The sequence below is a fragment of the Accipiter gentilis genome, chromosome 17 (assembly GCF_929443795.1).
Source record: "Accipiter gentilis chromosome 17, bAccGen1.1, whole genome shotgun sequence".
NCBI classification, from domain to species: Eukaryota; Metazoa; Chordata; class Aves; order Accipitriformes; family Accipitridae; genus Astur; species Astur gentilis.
The window spans coordinates 13,634,015-13,659,469 of NC_064896.1; the positions used below are offsets into that span (position 1 = coordinate 13,634,015).

General features: G+C 43.5%; 1 protein-coding gene across 4 annotated transcripts in view; it reads right to left on the minus strand.

Annotated features, from left to right (window-relative positions):
- OSBPL5 (oxysterol binding protein like 5) overlaps positions 1 to 3,185 on the minus strand; it is a 151,728-nt gene extending 148,543 nt beyond the window's left edge. The window contains exon 1 of one of the 4 annotated variants that reach the window (XM_049820512.1): positions 2,752 to 3,185. In XM_049820512.1, coding sequence (XP_049676469.1) covers positions 2,752 to 2,928 — 177 coding nt within the window. In that variant the 5' untranslated portion in view covers positions 2,929 to 3,185. Of the gene's footprint in view, positions 1 to 2,075; positions 2,313 to 2,751 lie in introns of those variants that run through there. The other 3 variants (XM_049820513.1, XM_049820518.1, XM_049820516.1) reach the window with 3 other exon arrangements.
- Positions 3,186 to 25,455: the final 22,270 nt, after the last annotated feature.

Sequence of the window (25,455 nt, forward strand, 5' to 3'; positions counted from 1 at the left end):
CAGTTGCGGAGGGAGGTCTGTGCTCCATGGCTCAGAAGCAGCAGGACCCTGCTGACACAGTTCAGGGCACTCTCATTTTCACCTCTTGAGCCCCTGATCCTGGCCTAAGAGACCTGCACCACTGGCAACACTGACAATCTCACAATTGCCTCCAGCAGGTAACAGGTCCCTTGGACATGAAGTTAGACGAACCCAATTCAGATCAGCTTAACTAAAACTTTTATGATCTATGAACACAATATGAATTAGTCGAGTCTGAGTTTTGCTCTGAACACAGCACACTGACTTCAAACACTGCCCATTACAGATTACAGGAACACATCTCCCTAGACATATCCCAGATTCCAAACCACAACGCCATATTGGACACTGAGCCATTTTTCCCCTGCTGTAGCCAAGAAAGCACCTTGCTAAATACCTAACCCAGCAATGGAAACTGAACCACCTGTACTGTACAAGCCTCCCTCCCACCCGCCTGATGAATCAGTGTTGCAATAAAGCACATCGAAATTAAATTAAGTACCATGAAAAGATTACAGCAGTAAATCCACCTTTCAGTTACATTCACGTAGCACCATGATTAAATCATTCCTTAGGTTCACATTGCCCACTTCAGACCAAAACAGGCTGTGGGCAGGACTAAGACCTGCATTTTTTCCCTTGAATCAGAGACTTGCCATCCCTATCTTGATCAATAGTGGCATAAAGTAAACCCTGGCACTGAACCAGACTCCTTTGCTGTCCCCATGCCTTTTGGCCCAGCTCAGCTATCACCCTCCTCACCAGGCTGGGGCGAGCATACTCTCAGGGTCACCTATGATCCCACCATGAGTTGCCCTGCAGAGAACACCCATTCTCCACTTTCAGCACGAAAACTTACCACATGCAAAGGGGAAGCCGCCACAAAGCGTGACTTGAGACTTATCTCCCTCCCTCCCCACTCACACCTCTTCAGAAACTTGCTGCCAAGGAAGAAAGGTGGCAGCTGGGACACATCCAATGCAGCGGCTGCTCTCTGCTGTACAGACATTGCTGAATACTACTATCTTCTGCATCAGTGCAAAAAGAGGGAAGGAATATTTTGACAACAAAGATACTGCTGCAGCTGGATGAAGAGGTGACTACACAGCTTAAAGAAGTTTCCTCCTCACTTACATTAAACAATTGTTTCACACTACAGCACTTTAGGTTTGCATGGCACTTGAAAAACATGGTTCCTGATCCAGCAGACAGTTGTATGTGCTTATATATTTATTTCTCCAGGAATGCTGCCTTGCTGTCCTTAGTGCAAGCTAAAAGCATTTCCAAACTCGGGTCTACCTGATTTTTAGATAGCAATGCAAATGGCCTGTAGTATGGTACCTGTACAAGGGCCTATAAGAAAGGTAATACTACCATCACTTAGACATAGCCAATTAGCATCAGTGCAGACAGCCTCCTTACTATTTCCTCACCATCCTGGAAGAAGTATGTTAAAAATGGGTTCCACTGACCAGATATGCCCACACATCTAAAGAAACGATGTCACCTTGACAGCCTGCAATCCCCCATGCCATGCCAGCCACACACCGGGCCGTCCAGCCCTGCCATGCACAGATGCTGGGGGGGGGGGGGGGGGGGGGGGGGGGGGGCACAACGACAGACACGACACCCCACAGCTCCCACCACCAAACCCCAAACTGCAACAGGCACACACAGAAACAGCAAAACACCCTTGCTACACACAGCCTGGGCACAAAGCATGGGCAGAGCAGGGTTACCTTCCCAGAGCTGCCAATGCTCAGCCTCTAACTGGAATCGCCTCGCTCATAAGACGACTCTGGGGTACTACGTTATGGTTAAAAATAGGCAGCCTGGCTGTGCGGGGGACAGGAAGAAAGACTGGCGGGGGGGGGGGGGGGGGAATTTATTGGGGTAATGCGGGGGGGGGGGGGAGATATTTGCTTTTAGAGGGTATTTTTGGGAGGATGGCTTTTGGGGTACGGCGGGCGGGGGGAAGTGGCTTGTTTAGGGGTGAAGGGCTCGGAGACAGCCCACCCCCGAGCTGGAGAAGGGGGGAGCCCGGCGCGTCTTACCTGGTCGGGGCGGCCGAGCCCCCCGCGCGGCGCCGCCTTCAGCACGCCGCGCCCGGCCGCCGCCGCCGCGCCGCCGGCATCGCCGCTGCCAGGACACGCGTGGGATGGGGTGGCGCGGACACGCGTGGGCCCCGCGGAGCCTCTCCTCCCGCAGCACGGAAAGCGCGGAACGGCGGGCCGCGGCCGGACAGCTGCTCGGGGGAGGCGGCGGCGGCAGGAAATACCAAAAGACTGATCCAACCACGCTGGGGAGGGAGGGAGGGAGGGAAGAGAGGGGGGAATAGAGGAAAAAATAGAAGGGGGAGGAAAAAAAAAGGCAGGAAAAAAAGAAAGGAAACGTGCAAAATCCGGGCGGGATCGGCGCGGAGCGGGCGCGGTGCTCGGCTCCCCGCGCCGCGCCGGGGCCCGCGGCAGCGCCCCCGGGACCGCCCCGGCCTCTCCCAGCCGGTCCCGCTGGGGCTCGGCTCGGTTTGTGATTCCTCCCCCCCCCCGGAGTTTGTTTCTTTATTCTCCTCGACACAGGGAGAGGCTGAAGCCAAGGCAGAGTAAATAAAGCAAAAAACCCAACCCCCTAAACAAAAATCATGCAGACACACACGCCCCCCAAGCAAGCAACAGCCTTCCTTGGGGTTCACTGATGCCATTGCCATGTGCAAGGTAATGGAGAAAAGTCAACCTGGGGAAGTCGCCACGCTGAAGCCCTCCAGCTGCAGGAGCACTTTGTCTCAGCATCCAGCCATATGCCTCCTCCGACGCCGTGACTCAAAGGCGCCCGTGCAATATGCAGCCCTGACAAGCAGCCGGGCACGCTCCCAGCTTCGCCTGTGCGTCCAGAGCGAAAAATCAATCCCATGGCAAGCACAGACCCCTAAGCTCCTCCAGACGAGGAGGACAGTCCAATCATCGCATCCCTGGCCACAGCCTGCCTGCCCCTTGGGGGAGGCATGACTTTACAGGCAGTACAGTATCTGGTAAAACATCACGAGCAGAAAACAACCCAGCCACACACATTTAACTGCTGCTTCCTCTTCCCTCTACCCTGCAGGTCCCACAGTTCAGTGCTGGACCAAGAACAGGAAGCCAAGAGGGACTTGATGCCTCCTTCACTGCCATGGGAAAAAGTAATGCCAAAAGTCCACCCAGACTCAGAGTAGCAGAGCTAAAAGGCACACAAACTTTCTGAAACCAAAATCACATGAGAGCATAATGTGACCAACATGCACGTCTGACTTTCATCACCAAGTCTGAATCACCCACGTACAGCTAAGCCCTTGGTGCAAAATAGAACATGGAGCTCAGACTCATGCTTCTGAAACCAGAAGCGTTAAACCAGACGCCTGAAGTGCACTGCTATCCCACCCTTCACAAAAAAAAGCTAGATCCCTTTTCTCTTTAGTGTGTGCAGCCCCTAAACCAAGACAAAGACCAACCAGCTCTGACGTTCCCCATGCTACCCAGGAAGCCAGCTTTCAACTCTAAAGAGCAACAACTCATTACTTGAAAAGGTCTCCCAGATCCAAAAGAAAAATCCTGAATTCATTCAAAGCTGCAAGCTCAGCTTGGACCAGGACATAATTTCTCTCACTCACTGCTTTCAGCCAGCTACAGCCCATCCACGCACTACAAGGCTTCACCCTGCATCACTTATATCCACGTACCTAACCCTAGCCAGTAGAGGTAGCTAATTTTCTTCTAATGAGCTTGGTGGGACATAGAGCAGTATGCACTATACCTAGCTAGGAGTACAGCATAGTACTGGAGAGAAAATTCACCATCTATTTTTGCTCTTTCCTAGAGGTTCTAGTACAAAACAGGACTATAAACAGATCATGAACAGATCCCACAGCCTAAGTCTTCCCTACTACTCAAGAGCCACAATGGTCCTTCTTTAACCATTAAATAAGCCCCTGAATCACTTGCATAGGCAAGTAGTTATTAAATTCACCTGTATTTGTAGTGATTTCTGCCATCATCTGCAAGGTGTGGAGACTTGTCATGATTCCAGTTGCCTTCAAGTCGGTTGGGATTTTGACTTAATCCTCACCAAAATTTTACCCTTACAGCAAGCCTGTACTGTGCAATGGGGCAGGACACTGTATGGAGATGTCAGATCAAGCACGAGCCAAGGCCTCTTGTCACCCTGGCTCAGGGCACTGCCAGGCAGAGATGCTGTGTTGAACGCAGAAACAACTTACCCTGGCTCATAGTGTATCTCCCTGCTGCGTCCTGCCCCATCTGCTCCAGGCCACACCAGGCCCTCCACTCCCTTCACCCTTCTGCTTTTAGGGTTGACTCAAATGCAGCCAGGTAGTTTGACAGCACCTTGCCTGGTTCAAATGTCTTTTTCCCTAAACCATATAGGCTTGACATTGATCCTGCTGTCTGTGTCCAGATTGGCTTTGTCCAGCTGCGGCAACAGAAGTGGTTCCTTGGCTACTTTGGTACAGAGATCTAGGGTTTCTAGCAGCCCTACACAAGTCACATTGGGTCTCAGAGTACACTTCCCAAGGACTTCTGTTTTAAAAGTTTTTAAAACCCTTTTAAAAGTGTTCTGGCTAAAGTTTTCCACTAAATTATTTTCTTCTCAGGCAATCATTCCGTGATTATTAATATTTCATCTGTTCACTGCCACATCACCACACAGAGCTCATTTGATAAAAAAATGAGCATCCACAAACATCCTTGTCATAACAGTTACAGACCCTGATAAAGAATAATATGTTTTCCTATGTCCTCTAGGACAGCACATATGACATTAGTGATGTGGAGACACAGAGCAAAAGGCTTGCCAGTTAAAATGTCAATATTTTGTAAGTAAAACTGGACCATCAGAGAAAATTTACATCAGACTGATGCTTTGCATCATGTAGCCATGGCATTTCTGATGTGGTCCAGGGAGCACTGAAATTGGATTTGCTGTGTCTTCAGACCTTGCGCCAGATGATAGGTTCTCTGACTCTCAGTTAGACAAGAGCAACATCCATCACTTCCCTGTCTGTCTGTCAAAGTCAGGACCTGAGCCAGTTCTCCCCCTTATAAATCCCCTACAGAAAAGTGAGGAAACTGAACCATGCAAACACTTAATATTTTTAAAGACTATTTTCCACAGCCCTCTAGTGTCTGTTCTGTTAACAGGCATTCAGAAGACAACACATTTGCTCAGGCTCTGCGGGTTATGAATACCTTGCCTGCACCATCTGCAGGTCCTGCATATATACCTGAGCTGCCTGTAAAACCCTAACAAGGTAGCTGTGGAGTACAAACCTCATGACCTAACCCTGCATTTGGGGTGAGGTTTGCTGTGTGCACCAGCTTCTGTCCTAATACTACCATCTGAGCTCCCTAGCTTAACGCTAATTCATTAGCTTCCCCCAGATATGACATATTCCTTTCACAAAAGCTGATGGATGTACCTGGTGGTTAGGGCTGAGGTCCCTTTTGTCTTCCATTCTCCTTTGCAAGAAACCAGCCTTCCTTTTAGGGGGTCTGCAGCTGTGATATTTTCTTTGCGCAATTGCCAGTGTTTGCAACACTTACCTTTCTCACCACAGCAATGTAACTCTGTCCTAAAAGGGCTTGTAAACTGGTGTGAACTCTCTCATAAGCAAGGGTAACAAAAACAGCAAAGCACAATAAGCTGTAATTGTAGTGCTGGGAGAGTGAAGTCAGAGTGATTCAGTTGTGTTACCCCAGTCCTTACAATCCAATAATGCAACCCAGAGAGCTTAACAGTCAGGGCACTTAAAAACAATATCTAATGTCTTTTTACGACAACCCTAGGAGATGTGCAACAACACAGTACCAGTGCTGTTTAGAAATTGTGATAAAGGCAGACAGGGAGGTGAGCTGCAGCAACAGACAGATCACTTAGTTATTTCAAGTCAGCAGCCTGCTTTTTACTCTAGGAAATTATTGCAGCACTTTCCCCTGCATCTTCCTTTTTGCATCCTTCACCTTTTGCTAACTGCTAACCTCCTCTTCTCTCCAACAGAGATCAGACCCCACCTATGTGAAATGCAAATACGTACTCATTTTGCAGTGTCCACAAGACTTCGATTTTATGCTTTCCTATATCTCACAACATATCTACAATAGTTATACAAGCTCCTGTTTATGACTAGAAAGTTTATTTAATACCATAAAAGCCATCAGATATATTTATTGGCCTCTATTAAAATGGAAATTGAGAGGAACAATCATATTCCTATCATTGTAATTAGTACAATGTCTCTACAGCCATAACCACATTAATCAGACATCATATGAATGGTTGTTAGCATTGCAAGATACTTGCCCTTAAGCTCATGGCACATAGCAAGACAAGAAGCAGGAAGCTTTAAAAGAAATGAGTTTAAAAAAAGAAGTTATTAAACACAGGTCTTTATCATTAGCCATAAGCTTCAACACAGCTGTATACAATTAATGATAAGAAAAAGATCACTTTTACCCACATGCATTTTCCAGTGCAAAGTTCCTTAGCAAAAATATTTAATGCCATAGCTGGAGTTTAATGTTAATAAATAGCAGTCTGTCTGTTTAGAGCTCTGAAAAGTAAGTCCACACCTAAACATGTTTGCTCATTTTACATTTTTAAAAACAAGAGCTGCTGCTAAACCAGGTTCCTAATTGCAAGGTTGCTAGAACAGGTCTCTGGGGAAGTTAGTTAGGAAAAAAACCACAAACATCTCCCTGGGAGCGGCTGGAGATTGGAGTCCTCTTGTGGCAAAAGACAGAGGAAAATTTTCAGCAACTGATGACTGGTGAAAGTTGGTGACCTACACAGGAGGCTGGACGGTGAGTAACAGATACAGCGAGTATCAGCTCTGCAAAGAGTATCACGTCACATTGCAGAGCATAAAAGCAGCAGCATGAAGGCTTCACAGCTGGCAGTGGGCAAGCATCAAAAGGAGCAGAACGCCACTGTGTTTTGATACTTCAGACGGCACTTCTGCTTACTTTAGCAGCTCATCTGCTAGTGTGTGTTCCCTGCTGAGATGATGTTTCTGGTTGGGTTTTTTTCCTCTGTTAGCAGAGGTAATTTTTCATGAGTGTTTTGCTAGCGAGAACTTTTCTCCTGGCTAATATATTCACCATACAGTAACACAGGCCAGCTCCTGTCCTTCTTCTTGTCAGTCTGCTGCTGAGATGGGTAGATAACACAGTTCTAAGATCTTGTTTAGAACCTGCTGCTCTGAATTTCATCTCCTTTTCTGCTGTGTTGTTTTCTACCTGCAATAGTCCCTATGAACTGCCTTGAATTCAGCTTAGGAGACATTTTGTGTGAATGATGGTTGTTGATCATGTGAGCACCATGCTCCCTGTCTGGAGCAGTACTACAGAAGATGGGGTAAGTAAACAATCTGATGGTCTTTCTTTACCCACATGTTGTGGTCAGAAGATTTTCAAATGCCCGGGTTTGGGCTTTGGGTTACAGTAAAGAGGTTATCTGGCTAGGAATTTCATCCAGTGGGCTAAACCTCCAAAGGGCTCACGAGCCACTCTGATGGTCCTGTAAGAAAGGGTTTGAGCTTTCAGGAAAGATACTCCAGCAATAGATGCAGCAGAGGCTTTGGAGGCCATTTTGAAGACCTGCCAGTACCAAGATAAAAGATGGCAGATGTTCTCACCTGCTTTGTTTTCTCTATAGGACCTGTCATATGCTTGGATGGTGCTCTGCTTTCTATAACCTTAACCCCAAGGGTGCTTTTCAGGAGTCTAAACACAGTGTCATTTCAACTGCTTCTACCTAGATCTCATCCCAGAGAGGTCTTTCATGATCTCAGATATCTTATATTACACAAGAATTCTTGAGCAGATATCACCTTCCCTGCCCTGCACCCTCGCTAACATAAACTTCTGTTTCAAGGGGGCTCACTCTCAGGAGTCCTAGATTTAGGTCTGTGCTGGGAGCTAAGACTGTTCGTCCACACACCTTGGTCTTGCTACAGCTGGAGTCAAATGAGGTTTAGTTGTGACTACCCAAGGTCCTAATTTCTTATTGCTTATCTGAAGGCTGTTCACATCAAGCACCATGAGCCTATTTTGGTTTCCTCTAAGAGTCTAAGATAACAAATTAAGCTGAATGCTGCCATTATGGCTTTGGTGTGAAAAATAGATCAAAGAGTTTGGTTGCCATTGATTTGCTCCTGCAGGCCTGGCTAGTAACTAACTGCAAGTCTCCTCTCAGATGGCAGCCCAACACACTGAGCTGATCTAGTGAGCAAGGTTCCTTCTGCAGCTAGAAGCAGGCTGGAAAGCAGCCGAGATATCCATGATCTGACAAATTGTCCAGTGAAATCTGGGCTAGATTTCAAAGTGCTTGAGAAAACATGACATGAAACCAATTTGCTATTCAAAAACATTCCAATAGCCCTTGTTCTTGGTCATATTTCAAGCTAATTGCAAAGCAAGCTAGCTGTTATGAAGCCTTGAAGGATAAAACTACAACATACATGTATATGCAAAAATATATGTACATGCATACAAATATATATGTAAATGAACTTTTTCATAGCTGGATAAGATACGAACATCCATATCAGTATGGGTAGCTGACATGTTTCTGAATGATCACAGGTTTCCTCAACAGCTAATGGGAAATGTCCATATGAAGTCAAACTTTATAAACAGCCAGGTTTTTTTAGTTTATTTTTCTTCCTGCCCCAGATAAACTTTGGAACAAATGCCAACAAGTTTAATCAGTCTGGACTGGGTGCTGTTGTCATACAGGAAACATTACAGTGAGAGAAGCATAAACACATATCTCTCTAGAAAGGATTTGATTATTAAACTCATAGATACAGACACAGAGATCTTCGTATAGGCCGGTACCAATCTCTCTACACATATCTATGTATTTATTGACTGATTGATACTCTGTCCATAGACAGATCTGGATCTAGGCAGACAGAAAGTCACAACTTAGTTCTGCTTTGTTCATGACTTCATTCTCTCCAGAGAGGGGTATTTTGACTTACAGATGACTGAATCTAGCTCCTGACACCAAATGTATGCTATTGATCTGGATGTCAGGCCAGAGAGTCACAAATCTGATCTATTAGTAGCTTAGTAATAACACTATATCATATTCCCAAGCTTGCAGCTGCTTCCAAACATTACAGGATGTTTTTGTTCTCACACTTGACCCCTTTTATTTTGCCTGACTCTTGACTCACTCTTGCAGCCAGCTCATCTCTGATAAATTATGGAACCCCTCACAGCTTCTTTCTTGCTCTGCTCTCTGAAATCCATCTTCTGTCTCTATCCGTGATCAAGCAAAAAAGTCTCCTTGACTGTTGCAATTAATTTTAAGGATTCTTTGTTATTGCTGATGCCTCCCATGAACGGGACACCTGCACGTGCCACAGAGGCTTGAAAGAGATCAGGAAGACAAAGTATAATAATATTTTCTGCTACTGTTGAAGGGCAGCTGGCTTACTAGTTTGTCTGCTCAGAGGGATGCCAGTATTTTGTCCTCCTTTTGCTTCAAGCAGGGAGACCCGTCCAGTGTTCCTGTCACAAATTACAACTCTAATTGTGAAGTAGAAGTAAAGCACAAAAGAGGGAAGCCTGGAAGAAAAAATCTGTTTCCCCAGAACAGACTTAACACTATCAAAGATGATACTCTGACTTACAGCCTGAAAGGGCAACACACAAATGTTTGTTCCAGAGCAAAACGTCCATCTCTTTTATGGCATAGAGGACCTGATTTGATCCCAGTCACTGATTAGATCTGTGCTACTGAAGTCCAAACACAAAGGTAGTCTCACAGAGGATGGCTGGATTTAGCTACTATTTGAGTTTTGAAATAGTGGCATAATAGCTTGGGAAGTATGATGGTGACCACAGAAATCTGTAGATATTTGCTCCATCATTTTGCAAATAAAATTATTAATGTCCCAGCTGTTTTCAGCCCTGATGAACTTTATTGTTCCACTGCCATATATTATGTCTCCTGATCCTCTCATACAGTAAAATCAGGCTTGCTGTGGTGTGTGGCTTTCTCATGCTGTTGCTACGCCAGCAAGCAGGAGCAGATCTGGAGGGTGAAGAAATTGATAGTGAGGATGCAACATCCACACTATTTGCATTTCAGAGAGCTGGCTTTGGACTAGCTTTAGTCTGCTCCCATCAAGTCAGAATCTGTCAGCAGCTACAGTGAATTAGGTATGCTCCTAAAGAACATCTTCCCATGCTGTTTCACTGGAAGGGGGTCCAGGTGCATGTACTCTGAGACTGCTCTGGCTATGAATCAAAGAGCAGTAAATAAAGATGATCTGGAGATTTACCTCAAAACCACATTGCTGATCTGTTTGAAAAAAGAGAGTGACACATCTGAGATACAAGCAGGTTGCTGACTGAAGAAAGAGATACGGGTGGAAAAAAATACTGCTGAATGCAAAGAGACAGATTTTAGGATAACATGTTACCTTATCTGCTGACGGTTAATAGCTCCTTGGGTTTGTACAAGCCCTGAAGAACATTGCTTAGCCCTTCTATCATATTACTACCTGGCAGTGAGGGTTGGGCTACTCATCCACACTTCACACCTAGGGGCTGTGCAGCTAGTGGGGCAGCTAGCCCACATGAGGCACTGCTGGAAGCAGAACCCACAGCTGGAGCACCGCAGCCCCATATTCCACCCAGACCTCCACTGGGTGCAAGCCAAAGGCTTCTTTCTTCAATCCATCACTATCCTATGGTGTTTTTATGCTCTGTTTTGAAGATGAACCATGTTAAATGTAGGAGCCAGCCACTTTGAACTCTCACAGTAAAGATACAGGTATTAAAAGTAAGACCAACTTCTAAGAACAGATGTCTTTCTAAAAAGTCAGTCCGTGAAAAACACACCATAGTTTTGAACAACGAATGCTATCTGTGGTTACATAGACCTAGAAATATATTAATGTGTTAGGTTAAAGTGTTAATATTCATATTTATATTCATATGACTACAGGACTAGAGGAGTAATGTTCATCAGGCATATTTGAATGAAACCAGAGTTCAAGACCATCCTGCTCCAGAAAACACGTAGGATTTGATGTCTGGCAGTTGCTTGGCAGACTCTCAGCTCACTCATAAAAGAAAATTCTGTTCTGTTAAAATGGGAAGGGACCTTTCTAAACACAAAATGAATATAAATAGATACCTGCAAGCTTGTCTATGCAGATTTTTTCCCCTGGTTATACTGGTCTAATTAAATGGCTCGTGTTAGAACAGGGTGGACGTTCTGATTTTAGGTGAAGAATGGCTTTTGTCAGGATAGCTTAAAGAATTAATGCAGCAATATAAAGTAAAAAGGGCAGGCCTTGATTTTATACACAAAGTGTTCTCCTGGGAACTACTGCTGGTTTAATTACAGAGGTTGAAAGTCTCTCCCTTTCCCTTTCTATTATAACTACCCCACGTCGGTAAGCCAAGTTTGAAAAGAGACTGAACTGATGGCTCTGCTGCATGATATTCACCTTCACTTGAAGGGATGCCAACTCAGCTGACAAGTGTTGTAACTGTAATGCCAGTAAACATTAACTATTTCACTTCTCAACAAAGCACACAAGGAAATCAAAGGTCCAAAGGACATGGGCTTGTGGAAATGCTTCCCAGAATACAGAGCTTAGCTGCTGGTATCCATGAAACCAATATATTTAAGTCTACCTACAGTGAAACTGCAAGGAAGTTGGGAGGAGGGCACCAAAAGAAGTCATTTTTCTGGAAGAGGTTAGAAGTAGGCTCAGCTTTCAAATGCTAGAGAAATAATACTCTTGTTAATACGGTTCTCTTGTTCCAAGAGAGACGCCCCTCTTAGGCTCTGGAAACAGGGCACTTCCAACACACACACGCGCATGTGCGCACACCCCCCCCCCCAAGGTGTAACTGACCTGATGGGTGGGCAAGGGTTGTCAGGGTGTTTTTCATGAGCTGCAATGGCTTTCTTCAGGGACTTCTAGAGCTTAAGATGCTAAGAACAGTTTATCTTGAAGTATGACAAGGGGGAGGAGTGATAAAGGAAACGGGCAGGTAGTCTGCTGATTTCATTGCACTGCACAGAAATAACACCTTGACAAACTCAGTTAACTGTCTGTGGATGAAAAAAGAAGTTTTAAAATGACAGAAGTAGGTAGTATTGATTGCTCTGGATGAATTATATTATGTGAGTTTGGAGGAATTCTCTGAGAAGCCTTCTCTGAAAGTTTCAGAGAATAATTACTGCCAGTTTTCTAAGCATCTCATGACGTAAGAAGCAAAGCTGGAAATCACCTCTACAAAAGGGCATACATACAGAACACATACCACCAGCTAGGTTTTAATATAGCTGTCTTCCACCTCCAGTTTTCCAGAGCTACCACAACACCCAACAGGTTTTCCAGTACAGAGAAGGTACCTGGTACGCATAAATCCTCAGAAAACAGAGCAAATTTAGCCCATTGTGCTGTAAATATTCCTCATGCAACTGCCAGAGAAGTACACACGGTCAGTCACAAGCCCAAGAAAGCACCCAAAGTGAGGGTCTTAACTCTGCAAAAAATTGCTTACAGGAGTAAAACTCATGGCCCTTCACAAACCTCCTTGAAGAAACAGGACGGCTCTCTGCAGTAGCTGTTTGACTGACACCACATAAACACTGATTTACTGACTGTACATTCCTTCCAACAGTGCTGCTTTTTGAGAGTCATATTTCTAGCTAGGAAGGCAACTCTTTACCAGACAAAAGGAGGAAGTGTGGTGGAAGGGCAAACTAGAGATGGATGAAGTTCACTAAAAAAAGATTTAAATATACAATAGCAACTGAATTTGGAGAGAAAAGTATGCAGTCTCATGGTACCTCATGCCTATTGCTCCCATGCAGGCAGGGCTGGTGATTGTTCTTAAAATTACTTAAAAATTAATTTGAGTTCAGCATGCCAGACCAGTAGAAAGAATCAACACAGTTCCTCACCAAATCTAGCCAAGATCTGTGAAAATCTAGAAACTCTGGATGGAAAAGACCTATTAAGTCAGCCCATTGTGTCTTGGCCCAAGACTGTTCCTAGTCTTCGCTGTATTTTCTTTACCTCCCCCAGGAGAGCCTGGCCACAGCTATCCATTTGCAGCATGAGGTTGCAACCACTCAGGGCTGGAGATAGCAACTGGGGCACAGAAAACCTGGAAAGAGAAGCTTTATTTTTCTCCACACTCTGATAACCACAACCAAACTGAACTAAACAGACACACTGTTTTCGGGCTTGATGTTTTTAACATTTCTTCTAAAATAGACAGGACAAGGTTTTATTGTGTCTTTAAAACAAACTGAAAGAAGGAGAATTTCTGTCAGATAATATGACTGGCTTTTCATGCAAGCTGCACTGGCAACCCCAGCTATAGCACAACGAAGCTCTCTATCTGGTCAGATCCCAAAAGACATTTTCTCTGAGAGTGTTCAGAATCAAATGTGCATTTAACTCTTCTTTTCATTTCACACTCCATTTCTAGTGATTAATGCTTGCGTTCTAGATGGATGAAAGCTGAAACAGATGTTATCCACTCACAATGCCATTCTGATAATCCTGAGCTAAAGGCTGAAATCCGTAGCAGATTAATGGCTGAAATAAAAAATGGATAAATAAAGTGGGGAATACGAGTGAACAAACCGTTATAGCTTTTATTTCTGTGGATAACAATGCACAGAAGCTATGTAATCTCTGTGCTAATCTGCCAGAGTAAAGATTAAATGGCAAAATTCCAGCACTGAGACCTGCAACTCTCCTCTCCTGGACTGCCTCACTGTGACCACATATCTTTTTAGCAGAATGTCACTATGTAGACTCTATTACATTGTTAAAAATGGGTTTTCCCAGCTTATTTTCTCTTTATTAAAACAGTAATAGTTTTTCTTATACATTCCTATGAGTTTATGCTATTTCTGCCATTAAATGTACCTGCAGCTGTGCTGAGGTGGTTTAGGAAAAGTATTTCAATCTTCTCTTAAATGAAATTTTGAGTGGCTTTTATCAAGTAAGATGACACACTTTTTAGAGAATTTGGGCCTATTTTTTGTACTCCTTCCTTCAGACCTTGGAAATCCTTTGGAGCAATGAACCTAGCATAGCTCTGTCAGGGAAAAACTTAAAGACTCTCCCTCCTTTGTTCTTTACTTCAGAGAGCTAACAACATGTCAAAAAGCTGTGGTGTATTAAATTATAGGCAAGATAAACTGCCTTGGCTGAGGCCATGCTATTGGAAATTGAGAGAAAAGGACAAGATCTGCAGCATCAGTACCCTGAAGAACAGAGAACTGGCTAGGTATGTACCAGCTATATAGCTCAACATATCAACTAAATATCTTTTTTTTTTTTTAACACTCTCCAATTACTCTCTTTTAAGCACAGGAATGGCAACATGGGTGCAATACTCTAGTCCATTATCCTGACACAGACAGTAGCAGATGTTTCTGGGGAAGGAAATAACAAAATGCAGCAGGCTGGTGTAGGATAATCTTACCCCCACATCATATCACAGCCTGGTCTTCAGTAGTTAAGAAACTGGCCTAAAGCAGAGTATTTAATATCCTTTTGAGAGGGTTTTCTACTCTAGCTACATTAATGATGAATTTCTTTCCAATACCCATCATGGAGGCAGGTACCCTAAATGTCTCTGTTTTATGTATCAAATCAAGACTCATGAGACACTTAAAATTGGAGAAAAGACTATTAAAACAGTAACTCAAACTACCTTTTCCAAATAGGCCTAAAGACATAGACTTTGCAAAAAAAGCACGATGGTTGAGCTTTATAATGTAATGTTGACACAACAGGTATGAAGTGGAGAGCAAGAAGGTAAACATATTCCTTTAAAGGTATGTTATAAAAAAGCACTTCCAAACTCATGAACCTCTTCCCACCACCTCCCAAGAATCATTTAGTTTTGTCACAGACAATAAGATGACTTAGCTGAGGAATAACACAGCATTGCAAATTTCAGGGTATTCATTCTCTGATGCAAAAATCCCCAGCTTTTCAGTCCTCAGGTAGCTGCAGGGATTTCTGGCTTCAAATTGCTTTTAACCTTCTCCAGGCTCCACTTCATGAGGCTGCAGTTAAGACCCTAGTTAAGACTATTACTAAACCTGCACTTTTCCTGGCTCTTCAGTGACACCTTCTGGGACAAAAATAGACCAAGCCAGTCTTAGGTTTTCTGCAGCTGTTTTTACCTATGTGTAGGAGTCAAGTGAGATATTTGGAAGCTAGTTGCCAAGAAATGGTGAGCACACAAGAAATGCTACCCAAGCACACTGCAGCTGCCGCTACGCAGTACCCTGAAAAGTGCGATCTTTCTGGAGACTGGGCAGGAGATGAGTCCCAGATGGCCACAAATCTGTAAACTTTCACTTCTCCCAACATGTATTTTGATTTCCTGAAATTGCTAACTGGCGGGAGGGGGGGAAGTCACACTTAAACAGCTAAATCCTCCCTGTAAGAGCAGTAAAGATGAAGGTGGAAATTTATATTAAAATATTTTATTATTAGTGACAGTGATCTCATCTTTGCTTGAGGGCAAGTTGTAGATGCAGCTGTGGTGTGACTCCAGGGCACAATACTCGCATTTCACTGTGGCAGAAGCCCTTTAAGGGGCTAGACTGCAAGTCCCACTCCCATGCAAGCCCAGTCGCAGAGCTCAGGGGCACACAGCGAGGTTCCCCCAACTGCATGGGGAAAGACACCCCTATTCACTCTCAGGGGAACGTGCTGGGAAGACAAGCAGACTGTGCTAGGCAGGGCATTAACTCAATGAAGAGGCTGGAGCTTAACTGAGAAAGAGAGCACATTTAGCAAAGAGGTCTGATCTTGAGCACTCATGCATGTACAACCCCAGACGTTGGGGACACTGTGCAAATTTACAGCCGCTCAGAACAGTAGAAACATCTGATTTTCCTACATGCATACTCCATCTCAAATAAATTTACCTTTGATCACATTGTGCTCCACCAACGATCTATCTGGTACTTCTTGGCATTTTCAGTCTGCCTGTCCCTGGCCTGTTTACTAATTTATTAATCTATAACTTTTTAATGTCAAAACAGACACCTTAGGCAACAGTTCTTCATGTCTTGTGCAGCTACTGTTTTGCAAAGAGAACACTCAGTGAGTGAAAAAAATTATTTAAAGTCTGTGATGCTCTTCAAGTTTGACATACAGCATGCTTTTGTCTGACCTGAACAAAAGGTGAGCCGGGAGCCAGGCATCCTCTCCACCCAGGGCAGCCAGCAGTACTGCAACACTAACACAGACACTGAGCTCCATGCCCAAAGGCAGAAGGTCAGCACTAGCAATTACATTAGTGTGACCTGCCCTAGCATGCCAACAAGTTAAGCCACTCTGCGTAACTCTTTCTGTATGCTGGCCCAATGCTGACTGCTTTCATCAGTGCACATTTCCCTGAAGCAGCAGGATTTCCTTTTAGATACACAAAGAACATGTATCTAGCACAACTCATCTGGAGCCTGGAGAATTCACTTGTAAATGGGGAGTGCTGCACAGACTAGAGCCACAAACAAGGCTGGCCCTGTGCAACAAAACCATGTGATTTGTAATCAAAGCAGAAAGCTGGCACTCACATCTCCTCTGGACTGGTACATTAATGATCCATGTCCTTCTGTTGGAGGGATGCTAATGTAACCCATGAATCATGCATAGCTTAAAAAGAAAAGAGGACTGAAGAATAGCTACACTATTGGTTCCCTTCATTTCTTCTCTGCAGTGGCCAAAGTCTGAGCTCTTTGCCCAGGTGTTAAGAGCTGCTAAGTACACTGCCACAAAGTTGAAAATAAAGGAGAGAACTTCCTGCGTGTCTGTGCTCACCCTATGGCTCCAGAGCAGAGGAGTACTGATCTCCACATGCTTCTTTCCTGGCCACCTGAAGATCTGAGTGTCTAGTCACAAGGGGTGGGGGTTGTACATGTGTGTTCATCACTGTGTAAGTAAATTGTTTCAATCAGCAGCATCAATTAGTGCTTGGGTCCTAAGTTGATGAGTTCTTGCTAAATAGATGGGGCCAGGTCTAGGAGTTGTCCCCTTGTAGCTCTTGGTTTGGACACTGAAGAAAAACATTGCCCCTCAAAACTTCCCTGCTTCCCTTTCAAACTAGAGTATTATCTCCCTCCTATAAATCCCCAAATACATATTCTGGGCACAAGCCTGATTTGTTTTCTTAGGCAAGATTATATATTGGAAGCCACAGAGAGTTTTTCCTGAGTATTGGATTCGTTCAGTATATCAGAGCTTATCTGCACATCTGAACACAGTTTGCGGTCACCCATTTTTTTCAGGGTTAAAAGGCAAATACCACATAAATTGTAAACCTCTGTGATAACAAGAATGCTCAGCAAGAATATTTTCTGGCTTTTCTATTTTAAAGAGACAGGACCTTCTTATTATTCTTCATTCATGATAATGAGGCAGCCTGAACCAAACTGAGGCCCCAACGTGCTGGGTTGTTTCTATACAGACGCAGAACAAAAGCAGCTCATGAGAGCAGGTTTCCAAGGCAAACATCAAGATTCACATTTGACATCTTTAAGAATTGCTCTCGGCTGTCCTCAGGGACTCTGCACATTTTCTTTTTAGAGCTCTCACTAGCAACCTTTGCCATAGGCTGCATCCTGCATCATCCCCCTGGAAGCACTGGTTCACCATGACCTGCACAGCTATGGGTTAGTGCTCCAGAGAAAGGGCTGGGGAGCACCTTCCCAGCCCACCATGCTCTAACCTCAGAGCCTCATCATGCACATTGGTATCTCCACCCTCAAAACCAGGTTATGCTTTCTTTTTGCAAACAACTTAGAAGGGATCCCCTTTCTGCTGTCAGGTATGTCGGTGCAGGAAGTAAGCATGCTTCTGTCACCAAGTGTAAATGTACTAAAGGGGTTGCAGCCTCTCTCCTGTGCACTGGAGGTGTAATGTGCCTCTCTGCCCTGCTTGCAGGGATGCATTTGACTTGGGAAGACAAAAAGTGTGACCAAACAAAGCAGACTGAGCTGCCTATGCTCACTCTGGTCCTAGTGAAGTGTGTGCCACTGGTGCACATCATTTGGCTATCAACACATATTCTGGTGAGCTCATCTTTCAGGCACTCTTTGAGCAGATATTAATGAGTAGCTCAAGGGCATGGCAGCAAAGCACCAAGGCTTGGGGTAGAATTACAACCACACTCAACATGACATATCAAGCAGTGTGCCAGAAGGCCTATTATAGATTTATACCTTTTGAGTTAATATTTGCTATTGACTATCACTGCTCAACAGGAAGGGCTGTGTGGTTTTAATATACTTCAAGGTAAGGGGTGGATGAATTGCCCTGATTGCAGCAGTCCAGTGACTTCTGGGCAAAGGTTTTCTCAGTTTTCTCCACAATTCTAGATTGTGAGGGATTATAGGTTGACCTGGCGTGGGGAAAGACTTCCTATATCTTACAATAAGGCATTATTTACTAGCCTGGAGTAGCCACAAAGTCAGATAAATCCTCAGCAAAGCACCATGCCTGGAAATGAACAGAAAAATTGTTCCCTGGGCTTTGTTCAGGTGCTCTACTGCAACTGCCAGCAAGAGGGCCTCTTCCCACCAACAGCAAGAGTGACTGTGCAGAACAGCCATCCTAGAAACAGTGTTAGGCAGGAACAGGCTGGAGGTACCATCTAATTTTACACCAGTTAGCCACAGCTAAGCAGATCTCCCAGTCTGCCCACACTGGGTCAAGCCCTGTGCTTTGGAAAACATCAGAGCAGCAGAACACAGGCAAAGTGCTCCAATACTAGAGTGTGCTGTGAAAGCCCAAAGGCTATGGCCTCCCCTTGTTATTCCACATCTTTGGAGCAGAAAAGGTGGCTGCACTCGCAAAGGAGCAAGCAGAGAGTTCACTGAGCTCAGGCAGGCTTGGTATATCCTGTAGAGGCTCTGTGAGAGCAGCAAGTGCCCCATCATCACTAATTATAAGCCTGAAGAAACCCGAAGATTTAAAGTTTAACAGTCTCTGCAGACATCAGTCTCTCCAAAAGAAAGAACAAAAACCAGAAAACAGAAGTTTTAGCAGCAAAACTGCTTTAACAGCTATTGTAGGTCTAGTGAGACTGCTAAGGAAAGATGGAAAGCATATGGATTAGATTTATTGGCATAAGTCTGGGGACATCAGCAAAGCTGCAGAAAATGCCATCATCAAGTCTTTGGAAATCCAAAAAAAGATAGTCTTTTATATAGAGAAATGGGAAAAAGAAGAGGAGATAGGATATGGTATCTCAAATTAAATAGATACCTGTCTTATTTAATATGTATTTTGGGGCTCTATTTACCCCTTGCATAAATCAGTGGAAAAGTCATCTTCAGCAACGTATTTAAATACATAATTAGCTTTAAGTACAGGCTTCATCCTGATTGAAATCAATGTGTGTTTAATCATATTGCTGCATTTGTGCCTAAATCAAAAGTCTACTAAGGCTCTTAAAACTACACTGCTATAAAAGAGGTGCAAGAGGTCAAAACCAGACACTCCAGGGTGGAAGGTAAACTGCTACTGCCGATGAGCTGTTAGAACAAATGGTGTTATCTTTCACCAAGAAACTACACTGTGCTATATTATGATAAACAGAATTTATCTTTTCAGCCATTTCCTACTCTGGTTCTCATCAGCTAACAATGACTCTGCAGGAGTCAGAGGCCAAAATACAGCTCAAATTCTTGGGACAAAAGCTAAAATGCAGCAAACTTTGTGCATAATATTAAATGATACCTAATGAATGACATGAACTGATTCCACAGAAAAATGCAGCAGCTGGTAACTGCTAAGAGTTACTCAGGCTGACCAGATATTCTTAGACTATTATTACTGTAAAACATCAGAAAGGATGTTGTATGTCTAAATCATAAATACCGCAATTCAGCAAAATAGCTCAACATGTGTTTCACTCTCATTGAAGTGGAGCTGAGATTAGACAACACCCTGTTATGAGGTAGGTTATGCCTTAACATTGCTCATTTCAGTGAAGAATAACACACCAACTTCTGGAACCTATAAGAACTGGAGCAACATCTAAGAAATCCACATTAAAAAGAAAAAGAGAAAGGAAAAAGACAATTTCACCACTTTTTTATATACTACAAAAAAATAGCACACTAATTCATACCAACATCATGGATAGCAGAATAGGTAATCATTTGATGTTTAAATTTCCCTGTAAGACAAGAACATAAAAAGATCCACAACTTGCTTCAGAACTAGTTTCTAATGGGATGTTTACAGAATCAGCATGCCAGAAACTTTCTTGGTAACCCAGCGTTATGTATATTCACCTTGTTTTCCCTTTGTCATTCTTCAGTCAAGAGAGTCAACTTCCAATTTTCCAAAACAGAAAATCCTCTTTGAATTTTCTACAGGAAAGCCCCCCCCCCCCTCCCCCCCCGCCCAAAACCCTTCCCATATTCAAGATCTGCCCCTTTTCTAGAAGCCAAATAAAGTCTCCTTTCCCTTGACACCATTCAGGGAGGAAGGAAGGCTAATATAATCACCTCAGGCCTAAATTATTTTAAAAGTATTGCCAGCTTCATGCATCTGGCTGATGCTATGCTAGCTGAAGACCCATGTTGACCACAGTCTCTTCAAATCCCTTTGCATGCACTTCCACATCTCCCTGTTTATCAAACCCAGGGTTTGGGAAGGACCTCCTTTTTGTTATCTGTTTGTACTAGACTAAACCCTGTGGAGCTGCTTGGTGTTAATTAGCCCAGCACAAATGCACAGGCAAGACCTCCCAGAGCAGCGGCTATTCCCCACTGTTGTATGTACCCATGGCAGGCGTCTACAGGAGAGCCTAAGACCAAATTGTAGGAGTAGGAGTGCAGGAGGAAAACATCCATGGTGAGATAAAGAGAAGTAGAAGCGAGAGGGTGACGTGGGTGTGGGAAACCCACCTTAGGTGGGCAGAGAGGGCACACACACACCCCTTAGTGAGTCTGGGTAGTGTGTGCAAGTGGGTGATAGTGGAAAATATAATTGTTAACAATTAACAGAAACAAGATAGTGATTAGCCCATGGTATTTGTAATTAAGCCTTGATGAAACTCAGCATGTGGGACTACCCTGGTTAATGGGAGCCACTGCTAATGTATTTATGCACTAAACCACTCCAAAACACTACTGACATGGGAAAATACCCATTAGTTTTGTCACACCCTTTATTGTAGGGAAGAAAAATCATCCTAGGTATGACATTGCACTGGGACTTTAAGAGTGCAGATGGAAAACCTGCCTCTTCCCAGGAGCTGTAACCTTTCACGCAGTAAAATCTTTGAAATAATCACTCAGTACTTCCATATTCAGGGTCTTGGACAGGCTTGTACTGCCTTGCAGCATAAAGTCTGCTTCAGCACTACTTGATCTCCAGCTAGCTAGAATAAATCCATCTCAGAAGCATCAGTGCTTTGCACTTATTTATTCTACCTCACTTTCTTGCATGGATGGGACAAGGGCCTATGGCTCAACGTAAAATGTTACAGTGTGGGTTGCAATAAATTGGGCACATGTGCAAATACTCAGGCACCTCATTTTTCCACCTGTAAAAAATTAGTTGGGCAGGTCTGGTTCAGCACAGGCACATGTAGAGCTGTTGAAGCTGAAAGGTTTCAATAAATTTTAAGGAAAAGTGCCTGCAGTCTGCTGGCCTATCTCCCCATCCCAAGAGAGGAAAAAAATGCCATGCTTAATCTTTTCTGGATCCTGTATAGTCTCATAAAAACAGATTTTAAAAAACAGGAGACAAGCTGTCAGAAACACTCCAGAAATACCTAGCACAAAGTTCGGACAAAGCTTTACTCTCTGACCCAGGCAGTGCACCAGAGGACATCTTTACTAGGAAGGCACTCTGGGGGCTGTCCCTCATGCTGAGCTCAGTGCTCACTTAGCAAAGTGGAAGAAAAAGCCCATCCCTTGGCTACCAGCTGAGGGCTGGGCACAGTATGTGCCAGCATGGGGGCTGCTCAGGTGCTAGAAACAAAAGAGAACAATGCTTTCTGTTCAAGATGCTGCCTTCTACCTGTAAATTGTGTGCCTTTCTTATCTTTACTAGATGTTTCTCTTGGGCATCAGGCTTGCCATGGTCACCATCACAGCTCACTTTAAGCCAGCTTCTTCATGGTGATTTTGGCTGTCTCACATTTAGAGATATCACACCTGACTCTCAGAAAATGTTGGGGATGAGATTAAAAAAGCCAAGCAAACAAACAAGGAAGGTACTACTTTTGCACATTAATGCTTGCGACTTTTCTTCTAGGCACGTCTTCCAGAAATGCCCTATGCAGTGAAACACAGCCCTGCACAGGGAACCCACACCTGGAAGCGTTCAGAGTCAGATTCCTTTTGGGAAGGCTTAAAGGGAGGGTTTGGGAGATTTGTAAGCTTTGTGCCAGCCTTAGGACTGAGATAAATGTCTCTCCAGAATATAGAGCTCTTTCATTTTCCTTATGGCCCTTTTCTCCCTGAAAGAGCTTTTTAGAGAGGGAATATCATTCCAGCCCCAGAGAGATTGACTAGTACAAATAGAAGCTAATGTAACTAAACCTTGGAATGACTAAAAAAAGATAAATGAGACCCCAGTGCTACCAACGATACAATTAGATGGTTGCCACATGGGACTGTTAACAATAGATGCTTTTCAAGAATAAAACCTTACGCTTTCAAGAGATACGTCTTTTCAATCACCAGCTTTTTTAAGAGGCTTCAAGATAAATGAGTGCAAAGCGAATTAATAGAGAACATAATGTAGTCACTTAACATTCCTGATATTGATTCCATTTCATTAGCTGGTAAGCACTTTATACTCCCGCAGAGAGATTTTCCTCCTTTCTCAGACATCTGATTGTAAGAATAAAAATAACCTTAAAGAATCTTCCCCTTGGAGCCTACCTCTAGATATATTTCCAGAACTATAACTTCCTGTAAATTTTTTTTCAGTCAGGATTATGTAGACATTTTAGAAGGGGATGTGACTAGTTTTTCTGCAGACTCGAAGCATTTGATTTGCATGTTAGAAACACTGTCCATTAAACCTGCACTGCAGTCCTCTTCTTCTTCGGAAGGAGTGGCAGAGAAAGCCAATAGATGTGTTAGGACGATATTTACTGTGCCCAAATTAGCAATGGGTGTGTGCACATCAGTGTGCGTCTTTGAGGGTTGGCTTCCTGTTTGTGGAAGTCGTTCCAGGACAAAGCTTGAGCCTTTCTGAGTCATATTGGGCATGTCCTGAGGGCTACAGGAGTACTGAGGCAGGGAGCTGAGTTTTAGCCAGAAGACAGTAAATTTGTCTTGCAGTACAACATATACCAGCAACACAGCTTTTCTGCCAGCCCAGCTGAAAAACAGGATACACTGGCATCATTCACCACAGCTATTTGACTTCTCTGGCACTCAGGGTACCCTGTGCAGAACAAGCTTGCTATCTTTACACAGCCCAACGCTGTATCATGCAGATATAGCCTTAGCTTTCAACAAAGTCATAATGGGCCTCCTATGCAAAGCGAATGAATAAAAAAGAACGACAACTGAAAAACATGTCCCTGACCAGAGAAAATTACTCAGGTCTACAGGTAACACAGTTAATAAGGCCTGATAAGAAAGGATATACTGTTCAAGATTTGGGGTATATTGAGATAAAACTTTTTTTTTTTCTCTTCTCTGAATTATTTGCAAAATCAACACAAATTTGCAAAGTGTTTTGCTGATTTTCAATTTACATTTTTTGCTGAACAAGATTCACCCACTTCTAGCCCTGACTAGAATGGAAATGACAGAATAACTACAGGAAATTGCTTCTTTCTGCTGCTTTCCACATAAAGTGGTTTAAATGCACAGAAATTAGCACACTGTTCAGACATGGAAATCATCCAAGAAATGAAGGAAGTACAATATGCCTTAAAAGACTAAATCTGCTCCAATATTTTCAAAATGGCATGCAAGACTTGAGGTGCATAAATCCCACTAGCATGAGGGAGAGTCACAACACTGCAGTATGGGTCTTTGAGACGAACATGTCTGAGACATGATTTCACTAAGCTTTAAACCAGCACTAGCCTGCAAGAGCTTACAGCTTTCTGTGAGTAAAGATGAAAAAGCAAATAAACAAAAACAAGGAGAAAAATATCTGAGTAGCAAAGGCAATGTGTAAGGGAAATGTAAACAGAAATAAAAGCATTATTTGCATTCATTGCCTAGAAAATTGGCCATGATCAAGGTGATCAAGGTGAAGGCTTTAAAAGAATGGGTAATCTGAGTTCTTTTAAATTAAATTCTCTGCTAGTATGAACCACAACTATATGTACACACATTTTGACAGAGACACGCTGATTAAGTTGAACCCTTTTTATAAGCACCTAAGCATATATGGTAAAGAACAAACATTTGGAGTAAACTACAGGCAACTATAGCCATCTAGTGAATGGTGTAATTGCCCCAGTCAGTTCACAGTGACCCAGATCTTCACAGTGTACTTAATCCTATTTTAAAAAGGGCATCACTGGTGGGTACAATGATTTGCCCTCTGGAAATGCTCACTCTCCAGTGACTATTGGGAGATTCCTACTAACCAGGAGTCTAACTGAAGTCAGATACAAAAATCTCTCTGCTAGTCTGACAAGGTAATGACTTCTGTAGTTAAAATTTGCCTGGAAGGCTTTTCTGACATGGCATTTCAGATTTGTTTTCATTGAAATGAAGACCATTTTATGATTGACTTCAGTGGAAGAACATTCACAATAATGCTGAAAATTTTGAGAATGTTATGTTCATTATATTCATATGTAAAATCAATGATCTTTAAGGCAGTGCTATGAGAAAGAGAGCTGGGCTTCCTCCAGTGATTTAATTCGGTCTGCAACAAACCACACTAAAAGATACAATTATATCCTGGGTTTTATGCAGAGGTTCATCAGATATCACATCTCCACAAGAAAATTGGTTAACTGAAGGGGTTTAAAGCAGCTCCTCAAAAGGGGAGCATTCAGAATCTAGTTTGATTGCCTTTTTTTACTACAAAGACACAGGCCAACACTGCCTGGCACCCTGCTGCACAGACCGACAGACCAGCTGAGAAGGAGCCAGGTATGACCTGCCTTTATATTTCATTGGAAAATCATCCTTCTTATGCCAAAGGCTTCTTCACCATCCTAAAAACAATCACAGAAAGGAGATAAAGCTAGCTTTTCCTGTAACACACTGTAAAAAAGATAAAGAAATTCATTCTTACCCCAGTGTTGACCCACAGTTACAGCAAAATTCAGTCTCTAAAACAGTAATCTGAGAAAAGATGAGGACTGCCCAGGTATTCCTGAAGGGGGTAATGGTAGAGTTTTTCCTTCTTCCCCATCCTAC